The sequence below is a fragment of the Phoenix dactylifera genome, chromosome 2 (assembly GCF_051530095.1).
Source record: "Phoenix dactylifera cultivar Ajwa chromosome 2, Ajwa_hap1_PhDact_Kaust_v1.1, whole genome shotgun sequence".
Classification (NCBI taxonomy): domain Eukaryota; kingdom Viridiplantae; phylum Streptophyta; class Magnoliopsida; order Arecales; family Arecaceae; genus Phoenix; species Phoenix dactylifera.
The window spans coordinates 4,198,126-4,223,259 of NC_143191.1; the positions used below are offsets into that span (position 1 = coordinate 4,198,126).

The following is a 25,134-nucleotide window of genomic DNA, read 5'->3' on the forward strand; positions in this document are numbered from 1 at the left end:
ATTTCCTTAATGAAGTCAGGTGACGCTGCTCCTCTTCCTTCTCCCAAAGACAAATTTAAGTTGTCGCTACTTCTCGAGAAGCAAAAAAACACAATCACCAGTTGTTGTTACAACTTTGTTCATATTATTTTTTGCTCTTCTTTACAATCACTTAACTAAGCTTTGTTTAACATTCGATGCACCACATTATTACTACCATCTTATGGGTCTAGGACAAAATTTTAAGAGTTCTCCAGCCCAAAACTTTAAACTAATCTTTTTTACTATCAGGATGGTCTCTATCGATATTACAACACTGATTCAATTACAAAAAGCCCCCACCTAAACCCTTAGATCTTGCTAATAATAACAAGATTTAGAACAAACCTACCAACCTGCTCAAGATCTAGAACAAACTAGCTTTGGACAAGGCAGAACTAGATTCTAGCATAATGATTTCATATCTTCAAAATTTATTATTGACACTATATGAATCACTCCATTTGAGTCTCCAAGTCATTTGACATCATGTTACCTCTACTGCTAACAGGGGATGGCTTAGATGTTTCAAGAATAATGGCATCATGTCAGCGCCCTCAACTGAATCACCAATGCATGCACATGCCATGATCAGCATGCTGCAGGATTTGTCTTTCTGCTATTCAAAGGAGATGTACCATAACTGCCTACCAACTTTCACTTCAAAAGAGTCTTCGCCTATATGGCCAACCATTCTGGGAATACTCTTTGGGTAGGGGAGAGTGGGATACCTGGTGCGCTCTGGTCCTCTGGAACCTATTATTTTTCGACTTTTTTAGCTGTATATATCCATACTCGTAATGTATGATACATCCATCTTACTACAGTTGTGTGATCACCCTTTCCTCGCAGCAAATGACATTCAGCTATTGATGACAACAGTTCATAGTAATAATTCTTCTCCCCTTCTATATGACTCTTATGTATCAATCTGCATGTTTTCTTTTTTTCTGTCTTTTTTTTTTTTGATTGCCTTGATCAGGCCAAGCATGGCTACAGCACCATGTAAAGCACTATTTAATTTAGATACGGCAATATATGCTGGTTGAAGCCCAATTTGTGGAAGCTTAGGCTGCCCTGTGCCCATTAAAACAAGACAGCAAAAAGCTGAAGGTCATTCGAGGACTCTCACAAACCCCCAAAAAAGAACACCTAATGATTAATATTTTTCTTTTGAAATATGACAATAAATATTTGAAAGAAAAAAAAGAAGAAGAAAAAAGTTGCCAACTTTGCAGTGACCATTATTGCATGAACTACTAACCTAAACAAAAGCTACTTAGCTTCCCATTTCACCCTCGACAGTTCTGGCGATGAAGCTAATAGTGAGGTACAAGACATTAGCCATCATTGTTTGTCCATGAAACTTTAAACCAACCATGGGCATTATTCAGTCCATTGCAGCCTTGTGTGTCCCTACTTTTACTGTTCGCAAATAAGAGCACCATCTTGGAATCCTCGTACCCTGATTAACACCTCACCACTTGCCCTCAATGTCAAAATTATTGCTAAATTGAGTGCTTATTCAGTAATGACCCTTTGCACCAACTAATTACTGTAATGATAACCATGATGAGTTGAGCGCAATCCTCGTCTTTTGGAAGACATGAAGGCTGGAAACAATCAACATGATTCAGCTCCTCCTTTGCATGGGACTCAGGATATGTTTTGAGTCTCCTTCCCTCCTCTTCTCTGGCATTGTTGCTTCAAAAGTTGCTCTTAACCCTGACTGAAAAAGTAAAGCTGTTGTTAACCATTATTGCGAAGAGGAGGTTTCGATACAAGTATCACAAAAATACAAAGAAATTTCAAGAAGACAAAATTATTATTATGTTAACATCATTGTTTCATGTGCAACAGAAATATGAACTTACAAGAGCAAAATTTTTATATTTAATTCACAATATATACTGTCATATAATTCCCACTTTGACAATTACCACTATGTTGGTCCTGTATATAGTGGTTGCTATAATGTTGTTATTGCCGTCAATGAACGCATGCATGCATGCACGCACGCACGCACAAATGAATGAAAGAACGCACACATGTGCAAGCGAGCATGCAACCGGTGGTTGGGGCTGGGGGTTTGAACGATGAGAGAGCATCATCCAAACTTGTAACTGTAATCATCAATCGATAAATACCATCAAATTCTTAGCACCTAAAATAGATTTTAAAAAAAGAAAAAAAAAAACACCAGACCAAAAATGCTGAAAACTAAAGAGGCAATGCAAACGAGACAAGCATGGATATCTCCAATGATTTCGATGTAGGGCTTAGAAGGTTACAAGCAATACAAAAAAGTCTTGCTAGGATCATGTCTACACTCCATTTCTTTGCTAAACAATCAAATTGTGCAGGAAAAAATTCACATACACACATGACCCACACCCTTAGTCACTTAATACGTAGGCACAGTGATGCTTCTGTAGCTCACCGGGTGTAGAGGGCTATCATTTAAGAAGGCTAATGCCCATCTTCTTACTAATGGACTCAACATAATTTTCTGTGACAGGTAAGCTCTATCACTTAAATGGCCATGGTTAACACACCATTAGTATCTGATAAGGACTTTGTCCGCCAATTATGTTGGCCATTGAGATCAACGGCCACCATGGCAGTCAAAGAAGGCCATAGGCTTCCCTATAATAATACCACTATTTCACTGGAATTTTTTAATCCAAGAGGCGGATGTTACCGTACCATAAAATAATATTCATCGTGCATTAGAAGAATGATAGCTTCAGCCCTGTGAGTGTTCGCCACTCCCCAATGAAATCTTAAAAGACCAACATGGTCTTAAAATCCTCTCAAGCATCCCATTCTCCAAAAACCCACGGACACCTCTCTCCATTTATCCTTTAATTAAAGGCAAGCTGAGGCTATTGGGCAAGTTTGTTCTTATGCGAAGCAGCTAAAGGGACTAAGCCCCACCTTGAAAGCCTAAAACAGGGAAGAAAGAGAAGCATAAAAAGACTAATTGTGTAGTGGATAGAGAGATATGGACGGGTACTAAAGGAAATCCATCATTCCATTGCTTGGAAGGGATGAAACCCAAGCATGGGGACTCGTACGGAGTGTGCGTTGGGCAGTTGGAGAAATCTCTCGACTTGTTTAATCTACTAAGCATTTGTCTTTCACTTAAACAAAGCGGTCTAGAAGCCCACCACCCACAGTTAAACAGCCAATAATGCTTTCCATAACTTTTATATTAAAGTAGTAGGTACATGGAAATTATTCTTCATGATTAACTTGGAGCCCTTTCCTTAATGGTACGTGATATACCAACAAAAAGTTACTAGCTGAAAGAAAAAGGCCACTACTAATGAGAAGAGAATAAGAAGCAAAGAGTGCACTCAAATCTAAAGGGCCCTCTCTTCCACCCCTCCCTCCTTTTGAAGGAGAAATCCAATCAAGTCAGTCAACTTAGATTGCCCTTCCCTCCCTCAGTCCAGCCCACTCCATACAAAGATGCAGCACCTAGAACAATTAAAAAGGCGACAACCTACCTCAAAGCAAGAAATACAGCAAGAAGGCGGAACCACTCCCTGCTCTCCTCTAAGAGAGAGAAAGAGAGAGAGAGAGAGAGAGAGAGAGAGAGAGAGAGAGTAATGAATAGGATTCATGAGGTGGGTTTTCCAAATTCCATGACTTCTCTTCTTTCTGGCACTAAACAATGCGAAATGGCAGATTCCCAATCATCCCTTCCCCTCCACAGGAGACACCCATCATTGCTCTCAATCCATCCCTTTCAAACTTGGGAAGCTGAGCTATCGAGCGGTTCCACCTCCTTAAATCCCCTCCTCTTCCTCCTCCTCCTCCTCCCGGTCCTCAATTCACTCCCATCCATCAACCAAACCTCCAGACCCAATAACACCACTGCTCTCTCTCTCTCTCTCTCTCTCTTTTTCTCCCGATGAAGCCTTCTTGTACCACTGCCGGTAACTTCTACTCCTACCTGACCCATGGCCTTGACGACCTCGACCGCTCCTTTTCGTCGAACGCCTTCATGTCCCTCCAATTCCTGCAGCATGCCGCGACTCTCCTGCGCTCCCTCCACTCCCACCTCACCCACCTCGTCCAGAAGCTCCACCTGCCCGTCGGAGAGAAATGGCTCGACGAGTATATGGACGAGAGCTCCCGCCTGTGGGACGCCTGCCATGTGATCAAGCTCGGCATCTCCGGCATCGAGAATTACTGCTCCGCCGGTGCCGACATGGTCTCCTCGCTCGATGAGTGGCGCCGCAATCCCACTCCCCATCTCACTCGTCAGGTCTCCTATCAACTCCTTCCTTTCTTTCGATCCAATTCTGTATACAGGTAGCTAAACGTTCCAAGATGCTTCCTTTCTAGGTCATGAGGGCGATCTCGGTGTGCCGGAGAGAAGCCATGGGCTTGGAGGAGGAGAACAGGGTATTGGTGGAGACCAGGGTGGAGCCGCTATCGCTCCGATTTGACGACAGGGGGCCCATGGAGTCCAAAATTAATGGCTTCAATGGTTTCAGGGGAGTACTGAATGCGTTAAGGAATGCCAGCTCGTTCCTGCTGGTCATCTTGCTAACGGGATCGGTCTCCTGCTGGCCGAAACTGAGCTGCCACCATGCCATCATCGAGAGCTCGCTCTTCTTCGGCTCAGGATACATGGTGTCGATGGCAAGGCTGCAGCAGAGGGTGGTGAGGGAGATGGAAGGGATGAATGGCCGGCCGGGAATTCTGATGTATGAGTTCCAGAGGGCGAGGGCAGCGACAGAGGAGCTAAGGGAAGAGCTGGAGAAGGGAGGGGGGATGGGTTGTGATTCTGAGGGGGTTGCGGGAGGTCTGAGAGAGAGGGTTGAGGGCTTGAAGGGCTGGTTTGGGATGTTGAGGTCTGGAACTGAGAGTCTGGTAGGGCAGTTGGATGATTTCTTTGATGAGATTGTAGAAGGCAGGAAGAAGCTCTTGGACCTGTGTAGTCACAGGTAGGCTGGAGAGAGAGAGAGAGAGAGAGAGAGAGAGAGAGAGAGCTTAATGGCAAGGAAGGAGGAAGGAAGAAAAGGATTTTGATTGTTCTACATGTGCTTTATTTTGTTTTCCAGTTTTATTGAAATTACTGTTTTAGCTTTTAGATTTCTTCGAGACCTTCAGAAAAACTATATATGCAGTAGATAAATGTCTCTTACAAACAGGTTGAGGTGCTATGAAAGTAACTTGCCACGAAGAAATGGACTCTATTGTGAGAAAGAAACTTGGATACAAGGAAAGTAGGATTTTGTTTGTTTTCCGACAAGACAAAGCTGGACTCTACTGCGGAAACATGGGAATCCTGAGATGTTAAAGAAGACAAGAAAGAGTTTAACAAAACGAAAAAAGAACACAAGAAAGTAACTTTTTCTTCTTCTCTTTCCTTTCTTTGCCTTCTCTTTCATTGCTTTTAATGATCGCCTTCTTTCTTACTTGCCATCATTAATGATTTCACTAGAGCAAGAATAAAAGAAAGGCGAGCTGGAGATTCCTTGTTCCTTGAAAATTAAATTTAAAAAAATGAAAGGAAAAAAAAAGATGAGAAGGCACTGTACCCGTGGAAGCTTTTTGTCTGCTTCAGAACCGATGGTGAAAATGATAAAAAGCTTTCTGGAAGCCTGATGCTGTATAGAAACGAGAGAGAGAGAGAGAGAGAGAGAGAGAGAGAGAGAGAGAGAGAGCGACCATGCCAGCTGAAAAGGAAAAAAGCTTCCCAGCACCACTCGATCTAAAATCGTGTCCTCTTCAATCTTCATCGCAGAACATATTTGAACTCAAATATATTAAATTTAAATCATTCGATATTCAGAGAGTGCATAAACACAGAAATAAAAAAGATTCATCTTATAGCAACGGAAAACCATAAGAGGACGAGAGTGAAAAACTTTTTGCTTTGGACTAACAGCATATTCTTCAAATTAAAAACCCTGGAGGAAGCTATAACTGATCCCACCCTCACCAGAGTTGGAAGTTTAAGGGCATCCGGAAGACATACTTCCATTATATAGCCTATTATCTACTGATATCTTCTACAATAAAAATAAAATAAAATATCCACTGTCAGCATATTGTTATTCCAAAACACCATTGAATTATCCTAGGAAACAACTGAACGAGAGTGACTGTAACACTAGAAAGATATTCTTTGATAAAAGACTTGTTCTATAAGATATATACAAGAAACTATGCAGAAATTACAATTGCATACCTCGTAAAGTTATAAACCCGTAATTGCATCACTAAGAGGCTCTAACGGCTGCTATTTTGAAAATGCAAACTTTGTCCACCATAAGGGAAAGGAACGATTCTCCTCGAACAAAACCATATAATGGTATAGATATTTAACATTTAATCTTCAAATATAGTAACCACAAGAAGTAATTAAATTTCAAGGACCTGTTTCAAGAGATGATGCATCCATCAATGAACAAAATATGAAACAAAAAAAGGCATCTCGGTGCATAAGACTCCCACCACTGCTAGGTCTTTAGAGGGTCGAAAGTATACAGCCTTATCCCCACAAGCTTAGAAATTGTTTTCACATTTCAGACCAATGACACTCAAATCGTGATAGAGCAACTTTACCATTGCGCCCAAGGCCTGCCCTCTAATTGAAAGTCTGAAGCAGATACATTACATTACTATTGACAATAAGATTGGCTGAAATTCAGTTTCTTGCATGTAAGCATAGAATAACATGATAAACAGAACAATTTCAAATTCAAGAATCTCAAGATCATGACTAATGCCATAAATTTTTAGATAAGTTTCTGTAAAAGTAGGGCATGGGCATGATGATAGCATCTCAACTATCTTGCAGAGTATTGGCAATACATAAACCTGAAAACTTTGGCTAATTCTCATGTGAGGGCAAACTGCTGTATATTTACTGTAAGGTAAATTGATTGTAATTACAATGAAATATGTTGACTAGCATCATGTGTACAGCAACATTCTTACAATTTAATATGTGCTTGAAAGGTAGAGAAGGAAAAGAAATTGTAGCAAAATGTAAGTCAGAAAAATTTCAGTTAGAACAAGTCTATAGAACTAAATCTGTGAAAACAATAATGAAAAATTTTGTATTGATAATTGAAAAAAGGGATATAAGTTAAAAGGGTAAGGTAACATGGGCATCATCCCATTACCATTTCCAATGACTGCTTCAAGCTTTGACTTTTTTGGTCAAATGCATAAATGTTGACATTGCGATGCAGAAGAATCACATATGGAGAGAAAATGTCGAGGAATTCCAGTATGGACTCCAAGAATGTTTTTGAAATACTCATGTGTCAAATCCTGGCATAGCAAACTGCAAGGCAAAAGTCTCAACATGATTACAAAGCTCCATAACATCGTTGTTCTTCTGAAGGCCCATAAGAAAATCTTTTTGCAACTTCCCATGTTCCTTCTGAATTGTGCTTGCAATCTGCGCAGCCCTAATAAGAAACTCAGCAATCACCTCAAAATCTCCCTCTAAACAACCTCTTGTGGTCATAGCAGGAGTACCTGAAGGAAGCAAAACTAAGAGAAAATTGCAAATGCTTTCCAACACATTGAAATATAAATTAATATGAAAGTCAGTATCATAACTTACCTATCCTCACTCCTCCAGGAGAAATTGCACCATTATCACCATATATGGGAGTTTTATTCAAAGTAATGTGGCAAGCCTCACAGACCTTCTCAAAGTTCTTTCCTGTCCAAAATGAAAAGGAAGCTTTAAATCAGATAAACAAAAAGTATTGTATCACATAAACCTAGAATATCAAGCCCTACCTATCAAATCAATTGATCACCCTCTTCACAGAGGATAAAATCTGCATCACATCGGCTTAATTAATGAGTAAGAATATGAAAAACCTAATGTTCTTGATAAGTAGACTATGATAACATTCACATGTGACGCAGACAGCTCAGTATGTAATTTAAGGACTTTCTAATTTTTGGTACAATGCTTAACTGCCTCAGTATGTTTGAAGTTCGTTATTTAGAAAATTGCAGAGGATTATTAAAAATTTATTTCAGGATCAAATGCATGTGCTATTTCCTGGGAAGCATAATTTCAGCATACACATAGCTTGAGGCTTGTAAGCAGCAGAGGTTCAAGCTCTGTCAAGACTAATCAAGTGTTTGATACATCTTTTCCTTAAACAATATAGTCTGGATGAGCAAACCTTAAATTTGGAAACTACGAGTATTTGGATACAGATCTGGATTTTGGTGTAACATGGGACCAATATAGTGGTAGTTTTGAGAAAAGTAGTGTTGGGACTGCATTAATCAGTAGGGTTCCATGGCTAAGGATGGAGCAGAAATAGATACCTTGCTATCAAAATAAGAAAATGGCAAAAGGTCCTTGGATTGGTTTGTCAAAATTTGAGAGCAATGACTACCTAAGGATTGTTCTACTTTGGTTAGAATCGGCTTGCTGAATGAATCCTCAGAACATAAGGTTAAGCATCCAAGGAACAACAGTTAACATTTCAATTGCAGAGCCACATCAGTTAACCTAGGAGCTGAAATATTTAGACCAAAATTAGCTGGTCATATTGGTTGATCAGGTGGTAGGTTTCATACAGTGTCAAGCAACTTCTGTTAATTATGAAAAAATTAGTTTAATCAGGATCTGATAAGCTTAGGAAGAGGGTATAGTCATGGATTTTCCTGTTCCAATCCCACATTAAGTTTTTGTTGTTTAAATTGTCAAAAAAAGGGGAAAAAACTCAGATAAGATATACTGCCTGCATGACTCATGTCCAAAAACCAGTGGTCTTTCAGATTTATATTTGCATTTTAGTTTACACCAGATTCGGATTCAAATTTAGATGAAAATATATGTGCTCATATCTGTGTAGTTTCTAATTCTTCACAAGTTGCACTCAGATAGTATTTCAAGGAATGAAGTAACGTGGTTTCATGGCAGTGACATGGTACCTACTGTACCACGCGATCCCATGTCAATGCTTGGCATGCTTGTTAGGCACTGGCACAACAGCACAAAAGTGCTGGCATGCAACCTGTACCATGCCATTGCTACATTGCAGTAAGACACTGACACTGTTTAGATTTTAGAAAGCACAACAAAAGAAATATGAAAGAAAAAAAAATAAATGATTGATAATGGAATAGATTAACACTGATTAACAACCACTCCTTCAGGTAATAGAAGGCACTAGAAAAATCCCTAATTTGATCATAAAAGAGAAGCAACTCTCCATTGTTCGGCATTCCATTTAACCCAAGCAATGTGTCAATCTCCTACAGGGTCGACCATAGGGAGAACAATAAGAGAAACAACTTTGACCACGCCCCAGAAAAATACATAAAGCAGAGCATGCAGTCCTTAGAAAAAGGATAGTCCTTTTAACCATGTATGGAAGTTACTGGTGAAGTACAATTCAAATAAACATGTACTAAATTTTTCACGTTTGAAAAATTTCAAAATATCATGTTTTTATTTGACAGCGGTTTTCCTACGTGTCCTTCAAAAGGTATTCCAACATGTTCATGAGACTGATGTCAGATAAAAGAAGAAAAACAATTATACATGCTGCATACCTGTCAACCCAAAAGTTCTTAGATCCCAGAGTAGCAAATGGTTATCTGTACCCCCAGTGGCTAATCTGCATTTTCTTCTTAGCAAAGCTGATGCTAATGCTTGAGCATTTTTTTTAACCTGTTGGATGTATGCTTTATATTCAGGTGTCGCTACTTGTTTCAAAGCTATTGCCAATGCTGCAATATGATTATTGTGAGGTCCTCCTTGCATTGAAGGGAAAACAGCAAAATTTATCCTATCTTCAAAATCATATTGATCACTTTCATCTGCTTGGCCAAAAAAAATTCGTTGCTTCCTCGTTTTTCTTCCTTTCCTGAAAAAAATTATACCACCCCTAGGACCCCGCAGGCTTTTGTGAGTGGTTGAAGTAACAATATCACAATAGTCAAAGGGGCTACGGCACTCCTGCATGTAAAAACCCCAAAGAAACGTTACTAATGACATATATTCAGCAACCAAAAAATATATCTTATGTACTTTCTGCTTAGACAATGAACATAGAAATTTGAAGAACATTGAAACATCAACCATTAATAGCCAAAAAAACTACAAGTTTGCTAATCAAGAAAAAAAAAGTTGATGAACCTATCAATTGTGTACAAGGAAAAAACAAAATTGAACATTATCCCATTCCCATTTGATGGAAGAAAAAGGCTGAGCAACTTTATTGTTACTCACGTTATTGGTTTAATCTCTAAGGAGTCCAAAAGTTTAGAAATTTAATGTAATCATACTTTAAGAAAAATATCTAAAGAATTCCTCGTTTAGTTGCATAAGAGTTCCATCATAGTGATATCTAATAGTTATAGTTCTATGTAAAGTGGCCTATTCAAAAGTTGATTTATCTAGGTAATGGCTGTTTAATTTTAGTCTATTATCTTTCAGTGTCATCTAAAATGGAAATTTTCCTCTTGTTCTCCCTTTGTCATCAGTAATTATCTCATACCCTCAACATGTTCTCATCAGGCTAGCATTCCATACTAAACACAAAACATGTTAGTTACAAGGCCCGCCATCTCGTTGCCAGACTCAATAACAATACCATCCTAGTACAGTGTCAGTACGCCCAGTATTGAGGTCAATTCGGCATACCAACATTTGGTACATTCCAGTACCTTGTACCAAAGTACTGGTAAGGTACAGTATGCTTAGTACGCAGGGGTACCAACCTATGCGGCATACTTAGTATCAAAAACAAAGATCTGTTTAAAACAACCCCCCTTGAAAAAAAGAAGAGTGACTCATTAAGGATCATAGAGCAAAGTAAGAATGAATTATGCTAAGCTCAAAAGAACAATTGAAAAAAGGATATATAAAGATCGAGCAATTTGAGAGGTTCATGCACCTCTTCTCCATGACGATGAAAAAAACAATAGTGTCAATATCATCCATTTTACTTGAGGATGTAATATAGGTCCATGTAAATCTACTTTGGCTAAAAAAGAGGTTAGACCACACCTCAAAAAAATTCAAAAGAGCACAATTTCAATGCTTCTATTCATTTGGTACTCATTACAAATCCAAACAATATATTTCTCTTAAATAGACTCATTTGATCCCGCCATCCATCCTTGTTGATTCATCATAGGGGTGGCAATTTGTTGGGTTGGATCAGGTCAAAAAACCCTCAACCCATACCTAACCCATTTATAATCGGGTTTTAAAAAATAAACCCATGCCCTAGCCATACATTGTTATATGGACCCATAAGGACCTGCCAACCATTTAGTGTTTCACTCGTCGATTGTATTTATTAATAAATGAAAACAAAATAAGGCCAAAGATGGTAGGGCATCCAAATAAAGTGAGAAAGTGAAAGAAGAAATTAAAACAAGAGAGCAAATATCACAAATCCTAAACATATTACACCTTCCACTTTTCCTATATTATATTTTATTCATTCCTTAACTATTAATTGCACAGCCTTCCTAATCATTGAATCAGTCCTCTGCTAAGGATGGCCCATGATGAAACAAACATGATATTAGGGGTTTAAGGATGGATTTTCGGGATTTGTTCAACCCACGGTGACTTGTGAGGTTAATGGATCAAACACATAGCCAACCATTTATTTTTTTACAAAAAGGCCCACATCATAACCCTCTATTTCAATTGGTTTGGTGGGTCTGGGTGAAAAATTACCACTCTCAGTTCAACGAGATAAGATCCATCAATCCATGCCGATCCCAAGAAAAAAAGAAAGAAAACCTTTATGCATTAACATTGACTTTCCACATGAAAATATTGACCCTTCTTCATGGAGAATTTGGTGGCAATCCACATTTATAACTGGTGTTCGATGTTACAATTAATTGAGATTTATGAAGAATGATAAAAAGGGTTTAAACAGACAAAGCCAATTACAATGGGAGAGCATAGACCATTTGTGAACACTTTTGGTGGGTATCATCTAGTCAAGGGGCCCAAGGTTCAATAAGCTCCTATGAAATTGATAGGTTTAGCTAGATTGTCATGGAATCATCACTACATATTAATTGTAAAATTTAGACATGAAGGTAACTGCAGATGGGTAGAGATGAAACAATGACTGAGATTTCTTCCCATGGAAATTATGCAAGCCTTCTACGTACACTCCCAACACCCACAGGAAGGAAACAACCTGCGTCAAGATTTGAAAAGCAGCCACAATATGTGAGTGCCAAGCTACGGCATGGAACATATGAGGTATGCAAGAGCATCCAGAGATAGTGTTTCACAAATATTAAAAAATAATGAGGTTCATCAAAATAGAAAAGAAAAAAGACAAATCATGCAAACATTCAATAAGAAAAGATAAAATTTAGATTTTCCTACTTATTTGGGAGCCTATTTTGTACAGAATGACATGTCTAGCCTATATTACAAAACAACAGTTTTCAATTTGGAGAATATTCGATGTTGATTCCATCGATCATTTTCTTTATCACGAATGCCCTTCCACTTTCTCTATAATACACAACTAATTTCCATTTAAAACTCTAATTCCTATTTAAATAACTCCAGCTGTTTAAATTCGACTAACTTAGGGAGAGAAAACAAGAAATATTGGTTCTTAAGAAAAGGAAAGGAAAAGCAGTTGGATTCTAATCCCTACTCTTTAGGAAGGCAAGTTTCTGGCATACTCTTTCTCTCTAATCCAAACCCAGATTGAACCTAGTTCCCTAATTTAAGGATCAGAATATTAGGAAAAAATTACCAGAGTCCCACTTATTCTCTTTAGAGTTTATATATAATATTAATTAAACTTTTATATTTATGTTTTCTCAAACATGCCTTGCACTTGTCCAATTGCTTGTTAAAATAAAAACTAACAATATCCTCCCACATATTATGCCCAAGTACAAGTAGACTAATGAAACAAATAAATCTACAAATTATCAAATGAAGAAGAGGAGAGGAGAAGAATATGCAGTCATTAACATTGTGCCTAGGACACATATGCAGGATCTAGGACCTATGCACCTAATAACATGTTATGTGGCCCCACCACAGATGGGAACCACATTGCCTGATACAGTTCAGTTTGTTTAGTTATTAGACTCCATCCACATGTGCAAATGCATATACAGCTGCATAGGCCAGATTTTAAAAGAGTGACTTGTTCGATTTATATGAATAAGTTTTGTGGGCCAGCTAGGCAAATAGGAAACACAAAATTTGTCATAGTTCTACCAGCTGGTCCTCATCCTTTTGTTATGAGGAAATAGAATGTTGGGATTGGAAAAGGAATAATATATACAACAGGGAAAAGTACTGAAGTTTGATATCTTGCAAAAGGCTTCACCAAGCTAGAATACTCACCTATGTTACATGGTCTGGGTATATGATGTCAGGTGCAAATGCGTGTCTAAGAGTCAGATCCATTTAGTCCTGAAGCCTTAGGATATTGGGATCTGGCTTAAAAGGATCCAAAAATTGGGTGTAAGTGTGTGGACACTTGGATTTTAATGTATTATGATGATGAGAACCAGACCATGTTTTCTTTTAGTTCATAATATATTTTATACAACCTTATACCTTCCCATATACGTAGTTTTATTATAGACACACTTATTTTCATTCTTACATGTTATCACTTGTTTTGTGCATAGGTGAAGGACTTGAGTTAAATATTCAACAAAATAAGAGACCTGAAATGAACTTAATTGCCAATAGGTTCTAAATAGTAAACAAGCAATCCAGAGGCAACAAGTGCAAATTGTCTATCATGATTTAAATGATCCTGATTGATGGAATCCAAGCCACCCAACAATTAGTCTTCTCTTTCGTTTAAGTGTAGCAGCTCAATTAGAACAGTCTAACCCTAAAATCTCCCTTTCTCTCAATGTTACTTCTACCTTGGCCTTCATCTCCAACAACTATCTTTGTGCAAGCAACTCTGTCAAGCGCAGAGCCAAAATTGTGTCTGGAAGGTGGGGGGTGCGAAGTATTAGGAAATCTTTATGTTCATTTCATCTTAGATCAAGAAAATCATAACAAAATTAATTAAAAAGTAAATTTATTCCTCACATTGTTTCTATTAGTTCACACAGGATGAAAGAGTAACTTTGCTTGAGGGTGGGGAAACTAGTAAAGCAATATAGTTGATGTAGTGGTGGAGAGAGAAGTCTCCAATCTCCAATTCTAACGTGATCATCTGATATTTTCCATTTTTCTTTTTATTTAGAAAAATTTGATGTTTTCATGCAATGCATTCACCTTAAGAAAGGACACTCCGCAAAAACACTAAAGATTATGGATTGGTCCCTAGTTTAATTGCCTTCAAGATTAATCTATAACCACATTCCACTCCAATGTCTTGACTGTCATGTTGATGTCATTATCTAGCTAGTTTGGAAAGTAGAGGGAAGGTGATAATGGTGCTTGTGGGAGAGCTATTGTTAAATTTGTTTATTTCAAAATTAAAAACATAGAAATTTATTAAAAGAATTGAAGGATTTGTAAAGTGGGAAGTTGGGCCAAAAGAAAAGTAGGGGCGGTGAGGCATTGTTGGAATACGACTGATCTTAGGGGTCCAAAAGCCAAAGAGTGGGACCTAGAGGGAGAAACATGTGCATATAGGAACTAGCTCCTCCCGTGGACTCCATCGACCACCCATGTGATGTTGTCCAATGTCATCCACCACCCATCTGATGCTGCCCACCACCAACCTCATCAGCCTTATGGAGCACTTCAACCACTCAACTCATCCTAGGTAGGTGCCATAAAACCCCTTTTCTCTCTATGACTCTAGTTTTCTTTTACGAGCTCTACCACCCCTTCTCTCTTGTTCTCCATCTCTTACTGTTTCTTAAAGAGCTGCATCCAACGATGTTAGTCACCTGTTGGACTCGGACAACATGGGTAAGTTGGGGTATAGTGTCGAGTCCCAATATCATAGCCAACCACAACTGATTTAAGTCCACTATAAGACAAGCACCAAAGTTACTTCAACACTCATTTCTTTTGCTACAAAGAAGTCATTTTTTGCAACACATACTAAGTAGCAACCAGATCTTACCAAATAAGCTTGATAAATAAAAGGACAACATTACTCATTTTGATGATAGGAGATTCTCGAGCATCTTTGAAGCATGCGGTGAACATGGTGAGAAGTCATACAACATTGTTGTATTTGACGAAAGGGCATTACGAACAATTTCTCCTCTAGCCTAATACTCCACTAAATATGTTAGAATAACTCAAAACCAATTTTCTTAATCATTTAAACAAAGAAAGATTATGATCATTTAATACGATTTCATGACATCTCTATTGGAGACTTCTTTGACAACATTCTATGGTCATTCAACATTATAAAACTGTCTTTTGATAACAAACACATTTTCTTTCATAAAAAGTAGATATACGACCGCCCTCATTATAGAATCATATTAGCCGGTAGGATGATCATGAATTAAGTCATATATTTAGTTTCAAGCATAAAGGGCCTGCACCCAGGTTACAAGTGCACACTTGGAGTAGCACTACCCATGAGCATGACAAGAAGTTCCACACTGCAATCAATATACATTTATACTCTCCACGTGCTAAGCATGTAAACAACCTATACATGATCAGTAAAACTGATTGCACCATGATGTGAAGCAAAATAAATGAAGAAAATGACAAATAATTTCATGAAGAATGAAGAATAGAAGATTTATCCGGAATTATTGGAAAAAGACTTTTATCAGCTTCTTTTAAAACAAAAGGGAATAACGGACATATACCTTCAAGAAACAAGCACTACCACCATAAATTTATTTGCTCATTTCCATTACAAAGCTTTATCACATGAGTGCATCATGCTAGCCTGACTAGTTCTCGCCAATCTTGAAACTCAAAAATGAGTTTTTTTTCCAAGATATTGATCTGGCCCTTGATAGTGAAAGTGAGATGTTGTCTTTTGCAAGCAATTTAAGGAACATTGAAAACATACTTTAAATATTCTTATATATTTAGCAGATGGTAATTTGAGGCTCATCTCATGTTTCTTATACCTGACTTCAATTTTGCTACTCAAGCTCCAAAGTTTCTGATTTTGATTTTTTGCCCTTGCCAAACAATTCCCAATATGCTCAATTGGTGCCATTTTGTAATTCTAACAAGACATTACGAACATCTTATGTTCTTGACAAAGACATTCCAACTATTAAGAACCTAGCACATATCTCATGGTACACACTCCCGTTCTTGTTCCATATCATGCCCTCAGTGTTCATTGGTAATGGATAACCAGAAAACTCCAACTGAAAGGAGCTGGCAGGATTTCTGGTTAAAGACATCCCACGTCAACCAATCTTTTGGTCTGGCACAATCTCGAATCATTTATCATGGACCTTTATCTTACAATGTTACCTTGCTGCACTCAAATACTTAAAGTTTCACTCACTCCTTGCTTTGAAGATAAATCAAAAGCTAGACTGAGGCCCCAATAATTATCCTCTCAACCTTCCAAGAATAAATACCAACTATTCCTAAATAGATTTTTTACAAAGAGATTCATGACTGAGAATTGGTTTCATCAGGTCAAGCCTATATGCTTGAACATCTATGAACTTCAATTTAAATGATTCCAATAGTCCTATAACTACATATATGATCCTCCAATCAATTCCATGCATCTCAGCAACATTTATAGTGCAAAATTTGTACTATACAAATCTACAACATTTACAATATGTAAACCTCTATTATAATCACTATCACCTAACCCTCCTTCCATCAAAGTAAGGCCAGAAGGCCTTATAAAAGGATCAGGTGGATTTTGACAAATGATTATCAAGTTGATATCAAGGCCTTTAAGAATTGGTACCAAATTCACAGTTTAGGCAAGAAAAGGAAATGACATCAGACCAAGATCATTGGTTGGCATGTTCGTAGACTGACATTATCACTTGCTGTTTGAGCTCATGCAATGAGAGAGTGATCTTGTGAATTATAAAAGGTTAAAAATACAAGGGAAAATGAAAAAGCTATGTAAACCTTCCACAAAATTGTAGACGGGAAAGCACAAGTAATTGATTATCATCGATGTGCACATATCAAGTAATGATAAGTATACAGAAGCCTAACCCTAAATTAAAATTAGAGTTTCACATGATAAATTTTAATTTTTCAAACTAGTCATGCAAAGCAAATGCTGCAACATCAAAGCTATCAGCAAATTTAGTCAATAGTAGAAAACAATAACTGCTGTTTCAGCAACATAAAAAAACAACAAATTCACCGAACTTCTCTATGAACAAAGGCATTTATATAAGCAAAACACAAACCTTTGCAGCCACCAGCCCACTGATCTGAGCCATGTCGCACATCAAGACTGCCCCACACTTATCTGCAATCTGCCTAAACCTTGCATAATCCCACTCTCTCGGGTATGAGCTCCCTCCACAGATCAGTATCCTTGGCCGGAAATCCACTGCCTTCTCCTCCAGCTTATCGTAATCAATATACCCTGTTTGTGGATTCACCTTATACGACAAGCTCTCAAAGAATATTGAAGCTCCTGAGATCTTCTTCCCACTCGGTGTGTAATAACCATGGCTCACATGCCCGCCGGACGGCGAATCCAATCCCATTATCCGATCCTTGGGGAGCAAAAGCCCAGTATACACAGCAAAGTTAGCAGAGGTACAAGAGTACGGCTGTACATTCACTCCCCAGCACTGAGGATCGAGGCCGAAGGCTGCCAGCGCCCGGTCGCAGCACAGCCGCTCGATCTCGTCAATGAACTGGTTGCCGCGGTAGTAGCGGGCGCCGGGCAAGCCCTCGGAGTACTTGTTGGTGAGGTGGCTGCCGAGGGCGTCGAGCACGGCGCGGCAGACGAAATTCTCGGAGGCGACGAGCTCGATCCCCCTCACCTGCCGCTGCTTCTCCTGCTCCATGATCTCGAACACGTCGGGATCCGCGAGGGAGAGGGGGAGATTGCCCCAAGACCGGACGGCGACCCGCCGGCACTCTAGGTCCGGCGGAGGAGGGGACGGCGGCGGCTCGACGGCGGGTCGCTTGGAGGGGTGGGTAGAGGAGCAGGAGGAGGAGGACGAGTCGCCTCTTCGCCGGCGCTTCTTAACGGACATGGTGTATCCGAGGATGCTGATCTCCTCCTCGTCGTCGTCGTGGTTCTCCTGCGGGGTGGCGTCGGAGTCGTCGTCGGGGGCGCGGCGGGACTCGGATTGATGGTCGAAGAGGTGGAGGGGGGCGGAAGAGCGAGGGGGGTCGCGGAGGGTGGGGTCGGTGTGGAGGGAGATGGAGTCGTCGGCGATCGGGGGGCGGGGTGAGGCGCCGGCGTGGAGGCCGAGGGAGAGGTCGGGTTGGGGGCGGCCGCCAAGATCCATAGCGGACTCCAGGGAGGGAGGGAGGGAGAGACCTTAACAACCAGCGGCGCGGCGGCAGGAGCGCAGCAGTGACGACAAGGCAGCGGAGGGAGCAGCAGGGAACGGCGGCGAGGGCGATGGCTGGGGTGGGGGAGGGCGGAGCCAGTTCGACCGAAGGGAGAAAGGGAGAAAGGTGAATGCGGACGGGAATCGTGGCCTTGTAACACGATTAAATATAGCTAGTTGCAAATTATGAGAAGCGCAGCAGTTTTTGAGTGGTTTTGGAGCGTCCGATTGGATAGCGAGGTAGGTACATGGATGCGCGGTGGGTCAGAGGCGCACAGGACTGCCGCCAAACAAAGGCCATGGAATCCATCAGGGGGAGAAGAATCAAGACGAGAAATCGGCAAATGGAGACAGATTTACTAGCGCCAAAATTTCCATAGGCCTAGTCAGCGTGTCTAATCGTTTCTTTTTGTCCCTTGTCAAATAAAAAAAATAAAATTACATATCAAATTTTACATGTATATTCTTCCAAAATTAATATTTACATATATATATATATATCTTCGTTAAATACTTATGTTACTATTTTATTCTTCTTTTATTTTTATTTTTGTATATGAACCCATATTATCTAATGCCGTTGAAAAATTAACGGTTACAAATTAAAATAACTAAAATACTCTTAATGAATAGACGTGAAAAACATTTGTAAAGCAATCACGATAGAAGACAAAAAAGTAATTTTAAAATTTTATTTCATTTTTTATGAAAATAAATATGGTTTTTATTAACAGTGTTAGAAGAACCGTTATATTAGGAGAATTTATGCAAAAATAGTATTTTATAAGGAAACATAAATAAATATAAATTTTAAGAGGGTATTCACGTAAATTTGAATTTTTATAAGGATATTGATGCAAAAAAAAAACCTAATAAAAAAACAAAATTAGATGAATTTTGGGTATGGAATTATCAAATGTAATTCTTTGCCATGAAGAACCAAGACATCTCATTTCATCATAATAATAAATATACACCATTAAATAGTCTAACATAAATTAAAAACTTGGTTCTTCCTCGGCTTATTAAGTGGATACAACTATATAAAACATTGCATTGATTGAGACCTTTGAAGAACACTAGATACCTGTTTGATTAATGACAGGAGTTTCCACCCAGCTTTCCTCTTCCCTCTCTCCTTGCTCCCTTTGTCGTGGTGATAGCAAGGTAGCCTCCTCTCTAGACAAAACTCAAAGCCAGTAAAATTTTCCTTCATTCTCCATTGCAGATCAAGCCTATGTCATTTTGCAAATAATCAGACATCGATTACCAACTAAGATATGCACTAATGTGTGAAAATTCTAGTAGCTGAGATCTCGGTTTTCTGCTATGAGAACTCCAATAATCTTACCATGCAACTAAGGTAAATGAAAAGTGACTGTAATGAGTTTAAAAAAAATAAAGTTTAAAAATTGAAAGATCAGGATTTCTTTGGTCTCCAATAATGGCCAAGAAGATGACATGAAAGAGATCAGCTAACCAATTGGTATATCAATTTGGCAACTTTCCAGCACCATCTAATCCCACTGAAAGGTGATTTAGCCAACCCATTTAGAATCAGATCCTTTAAGACTTTCCATCATCGTACTTAGTTTCCCAAATTCTTTACTGCAATCCATGGCTTAAGCATTCAGGTGACCAAACAAGACCCTAGCAAGTTGTAATTCTATCATCATATTCTTTCGGCTGGAAATTCTTTACTATTGACAAGCAGAGAAGCTTCCAACCCAGGTGGCCCAAATAATGCAGGACCATCCGACTTCATCTGGCACAGACCTGCCTGCCACTCCCAAACACATGTAGATCTGGAAATTTAGCTCAAAGATTTGGATGTTGTGCGTAGAGCATTTTGGTCACAACCCAGAAAGATATTATTTGAGTTTCTTGGCTCTGTACAAGTATCCAAATCTTTCCAGTGCATAGCTGATGTGGAACTAAACATATGCCCACATACTCTTCCACTGATGTCCTCGTCAGACTAAGAATCCAAATCTATTCAAATCTAATAACAAGTATATGAGCCCATGTTGCAGTGTTCCCTAGTCCACATAGGCCATGGGTTGGGCCACTCTAATACCATTTTATTACAACCCAAAACTTCACCAAAAAGGCTAGCTAAAAGGTATTATTTAGGTTTCTTAGCCCTGTACAAGTACTCAAGATCTATCCAGTGTATAGCCGATATAGAACTAAACATACGCCCATGCGGATACTCACAATTCTTCTTACCATATTTTCTCTACATATTGTAGCAGTAGTGCCTAGAGCATTCTTCTCACCATATGATGTCCACATATTCTTTGCTGCGTAACCATCCATAATATTCATTCAGTTGTTGATATAAATGAGTAAAAAAAAATTGGGACAGTTTCTTCACAAGTTACATATATGTAAATTTGATTTTCTGTTGAAGACTGATTGATATTTATTCTTTGGGTTATATAACTGACATTGTTTGTGAGGTTTGTCATGATATAGTGCACACCAACTTCTGTGGGCTACAAAACTAGATAACTGTGACATGCATGGTCTTCTGATGACGTGTTAAGCTCTATGCAGGGTAAGGTCAAAAGGCAAGTTAAATTAGAACTTCTCTGTCCCCCCTTTTTGACCCTTTTTTTGGTCTTACCTTTTCGCTGCTTGTTTGATAAGAGAATGTTGCTGCTGCTTTTCCTAGCAATGTTGTTTCCTTTCTATGACCACTGAAGTATGATCACCTTTTCACTGACAAACTTTTTCTCCTTCTGTCTGGAGTTCCTTATATGAGTCAAAATGATGATGGTATTTTGGGTCTCCTCCCCCTTTCAGGAAAAATAAGACCCTCTCTGGTTTTTCTCTACTTCTATTACTCTCGACAATCACAATTTTATCTGTTACATCCTACAGATAAACTCTTACAATTGATGTTGCACGAATGGATGCTTCCCAAGTATCATGTTTTTATAATTGCATTGCCTTGGCAAGTTTTCGTTTGATGAGAACAAATCCCTGTACAGATTCTTGTGGAATAGCATCCTGTTTCTAAGATACTTAGGAAGTTACTGCCATTTAACATATGAAAAATTCTTTTGCTGCTGCAATCCATATGGCGATCGAGCATTATTTACCTTTTATATTTTCCTACGCCACCAATACATTCTATACCTGGAGCATACCCCTCGTCTTTCATTTGCTTGAACAACCCTCTCAAATTCATGTATATTTCATCTGCTTGTGGATGCAACCGATCTCCTGCCATGAACTCGTGGATCGCATTGTGTAGCTCAATCCAACTCTTCCCCGGCTCCTTCTTCACCCCATGTTTTCTCATCAATTGTCTGACTTCCACCACACCATCCCAGTGCCCTAAGGCAGCATATAAGTTCGAAAGCAACACATAAGCTGCAGAATCACCAGGTTCTATAGCCAGTATCCTTTCCATGGACCTTTGCCCTCTATCTAAATCACCATGTATCCTGCAAGCACTCAGCAGCATCCTCCACACAAGCGCATCTGGCTCGAAAGGCATTTGTCTTATTAAATCTTCTGCTTCATTTAGTCTCCCTGCTCTTCCTAGGATGTCCACCATGCAAGCATAATGGTCAAAACCAGGTCTGATCCCATATTTTGCCTCCATCAACTTAAAATACTTCGCAGCTTCGCTGCTCATCCCTGCATAGCTGCAAGCTGTCAATAATGTGACAAAAGTTTTGCCATTTGGTTTCACCCCAGTATTCTCCATTTGGTCAAACATTGCAAGAGCCTCTTCCGAATGGCCACCCTGCGCAAAACCCCCAATCATTGCAGTCCATGATACTATGTTCTTATCGTCGAGTTTTGAGAAAACTTTTTTTGCTTCCCTTATGCTTCCTGTTCTACTGTACATGGTTATCAGGGCATTGGCTACAGCTGTGTCCATATTAAGTTCTGATTTCAAGATTAGAGTATGCACTTGTCTTCCTTGTTGTATTGCTGTTGCATTCGCACATGCGGCAAGAATACTCGCAAAGGTGAAACCATCAGGTTCTAAATTCTCTTCTCTTATTAGGGAGAGTAGTTTCATAACTTCATCCAGATAGCCACTCTGAGCAAACCCTGCGATCATTGAGTTCCAGGTGATCAGGTCTTTATTTCGGATCGCATCAAATACCTTCCTAGCATCATGTACAGCCATAGATTTAGCATGCATATCAATAAGAGCACTTCCTACAAAGGCATCTCGAACAAGGCCTCTCTTGAGTAGTTCACAGTGAACTTCTTTTCCATTTCTGTGCCAAGCCAGCGATCCACAAGCAGCCAAGGCACTGACAAAACTGAACTCATCCGGCTCGATCTCGGAATACCTCATTTCTGTGAAAAGCATCAGGGCTTGTTCGAATTTCTCATTCTGCACGTAAGATTGAATCATGGAGTTCCAAGAAATGATATCTGGTTCTGAAATATCTTTGAACACACACCAGGATTCAGCAGCACCTTCAAGTTTGGCATACATTGTGATGAGGCTGTTTCCGATCAAGGTATCTGTCTGCAAACCCATCTTGATTGCGAGCCCATGAAGCTGCTTCCCTACGAAGATCGAAAAATGAGGTATAGTTGCCTTCAACAAGATGGAGATGGTATAATCATCCGGAACCGTGCCCTGCTCACTCATTTTCAGAAAAAGCTCAAGACCTTCATGAACCATGTTGTTTCCAAACAATGCATCAATAATGGAGTTCCAAGCAATGACATTCCGCTGGGTTATCGAATTGAAGACCAGCCATGCTGCTCGCAGGTCCCCGCATCTGGCATAGGCATCCAAGAGGGCAGTCCCAGTGAAAACATTGCTCCCCAGCCCCCTCTTGGTAACCTGTGCATGGAGTTCCTCGATGATAGCTACATCCGTCGATCCTAGCAGGCTTCCAAAGGTGAACTCATTGGGTGTTTGGCCTTCCTTCAGCATGTCTACAAACACAACCATTGCTCGCTCGGCACGCCTATTTCGAACATTCACAGCAACCAGGGAATTCCATGAGACTTCGTCTCGCTCGACCATGCTCTCGTACACTGCCTCAGCATCTTCCGGTCTTCCAAACTCTGAGTATGTGTTGATCAATGCATTCCCGACTTCGGTTCGACGGAAAAGAGCTGTCTTTAGTAGCTGAGAGTGAATCTGTCTCGCAAGCTCCAAACTTCTCAAACCAACTGAAGCTCGCAGAGCACTCAGATAAGTAAAGTGATTAGGCCTTGGGCCTATGGTGATCATGGTTCCAAAGAGCGCGACAGCATCAAAGAAGCATGCATTCAAGCAATAGCCAGATATCAGAGCATTCCAAGAAACAACATTCCTTTCAGGCAGATGATCGAACAGCTCCCGAGCCATATCAACCCGCCCGCATTTTGCATATAGGTTGATGAACTGGTTATCTAAGAAGAGGCCAGGCTTGTAGCCGATGCGAGCCAAGTGGGCTCGCAGGCGCTTGCCTTGGTGGAGGGACTTGTGGGATATGCAGAGAGAAATAAGTGAATGGTAGTAAGCTCGAGGATCCTCGAGTTTCTTTCCCCTCAGTGAATGCTTTTCCAAAGAAATCATGGCTTCTTCCAGGTCCAGCCTTCCATTGTTGATGAATTCTGCTTTCTTTGCTGGGACGGTTGATCGGTGTGCCTTCGCAAGAGGCGAATTGGAGGGAGGACATGGTGTTGGGTGGCCGAGGACAGAAGAGATCGCCATTGGGCAAGTGCGAGGGGGGATTAAAAAAAACCCTAATCCATGGAGCGGGAGAGAGGAAAGCTTATCCGTAAGGGCCTCCTGACTCCGGCTTTGAGATTTCGTCCGCCGCCCGCCTCTCAGTCTCAGACCGGGCGTTCATGGAATGAACGGCTGATATGCCTCCAGTGTTTCTTTTGATTTTCCTTTTTAAAGACAATCGTTGCTTCCAATTAATGAAAGATACTAAAATTTTTATTCCATGATCTACCGGTATAAACGTGGTAAATTCCAATAGTAGGAAGGGCTTCTCCTCAAGGACCTCAACAAATAATGGCTTGAGATGACAAAACTCTATATTTTTTTATTATAAAATTAATAAATCAGAAAAAATAAATAGTTTTGTTAAAAAAAAAAACTTTGGAACCACAAAAATAAGAATCTCTTCTTATATTAAGTGCTTCGTCGGCGTTAATCTAGCTCCTAATTTTGGGGAGAGTTAATTTTAAGGTGATCGAGTGATGGATTGAATATATCAGCTAAAAATAGAATGTAACTTGTCTATTAAAGGTAGGAGAAGTTGTATAATTTGACTATACAAGATAAGCTCTTATTAGACATGTTGAATTTTATCTAATCTCATTTATTGTTAATAAGTTCAAGTTGATAAACCATAAAACTGTACCAACAAGCTAAACTAAAACCTATTACTAGGTTCAATCTACGTAAATTGCATGTCTTTAAGCGAACGAGAAGTATGATAAAGATACAAAACCGATACCACTTCTATTTATTAAAAGTTTATCTAGTATCTATTATATATAACTAAAATGGAGGCATAGTTTATGTTGAGCTCTCCATCCGCCGCTAATATTTTTATTAATAATATTATTAATATAGTTCTTAAATTTAGATAATAAGTAAGGCTCCTATTTAATACTTTTTTATTTTGGATCATTTAACAATATTACAAATAAATTCTTTGTTTTGGATAATATATAAGGCTCTTAGTTAATATAGTT

At 39.4% G+C, this 25,134-nt stretch overlaps 3 protein-coding genes across 8 annotated transcripts; 1 reads left to right on the plus strand and 2 right to left on the minus strand.

Annotated features, from left to right (window-relative positions):
• Positions 1 to 1,159: 1,159 nt before the first annotated feature.
• Positions 1,160 to 18,842, minus strand: LOC103702634 (serine hydroxymethyltransferase 7-like). Of its 6 annotated transcripts, XM_088715037.2 has the most exons (6): positions 17,341 to 18,842; positions 9,583 to 9,988; positions 7,801 to 7,841; positions 7,619 to 7,720; positions 7,170 to 7,530; positions 1,160 to 1,747 (listed from the first exon to the last, which is right to left on the minus strand). In XM_088715037.2, exons 1-3 carry the CDS (start codon positions 18,400 to 18,402, stop codon positions 7,804 to 7,806), a joined length of 1,506 nt encoding a protein of 501 aa, XP_088571163.2. In that variant the 5' UTR covers positions 18,403 to 18,842; the 3' UTR covers positions 1,160 to 1,747; positions 7,170 to 7,530; positions 7,619 to 7,720; positions 7,801 to 7,803. The 6 variants fall into 6 exon arrangements, with proteins under 6 accessions (XP_088571163.2, XP_008783361.2, XP_088571160.2 ...); XM_008785139.6 differs by lacking the exon at positions 7,801 to 7,841 and having other exon boundaries at positions 17,341 to 18,812; XM_088715034.2 differs by lacking the exon at positions 7,801 to 7,841 and having other exon boundaries at positions 6,230 to 7,530; positions 17,341 to 18,812.
• LOC103700435 (uncharacterized) lies at positions 3,196 to 5,125 on the plus strand. Its single transcript, XM_008782378.5, has 2 exons — positions 3,196 to 4,294; positions 4,375 to 5,125. Exons 1-2 carry the CDS (start codon positions 3,938 to 3,940, stop codon positions 4,981 to 4,983), a joined length of 966 nt encoding a protein of 321 aa, XP_008780600.2. The 5' UTR covers positions 3,196 to 3,937; the 3' UTR covers positions 4,984 to 5,125.
• A 1,913-nt stretch (positions 18,843 to 20,755) lies between the features above and the next one.
• Positions 20,756 to 24,544, minus strand: LOC120103843 (putative pentatricopeptide repeat-containing protein At3g47840). The gene has a single exon (XM_039133379.3). It carries the CDS (start codon positions 24,134 to 24,136, stop codon positions 21,551 to 21,553), a length of 2,586 nt encoding a protein of 861 aa, XP_038989307.3. The 5' UTR covers positions 24,137 to 24,544; the 3' UTR covers positions 20,756 to 21,550.
• Between the last annotated feature and the right edge of the window lie 590 nt (positions 24,545 to 25,134).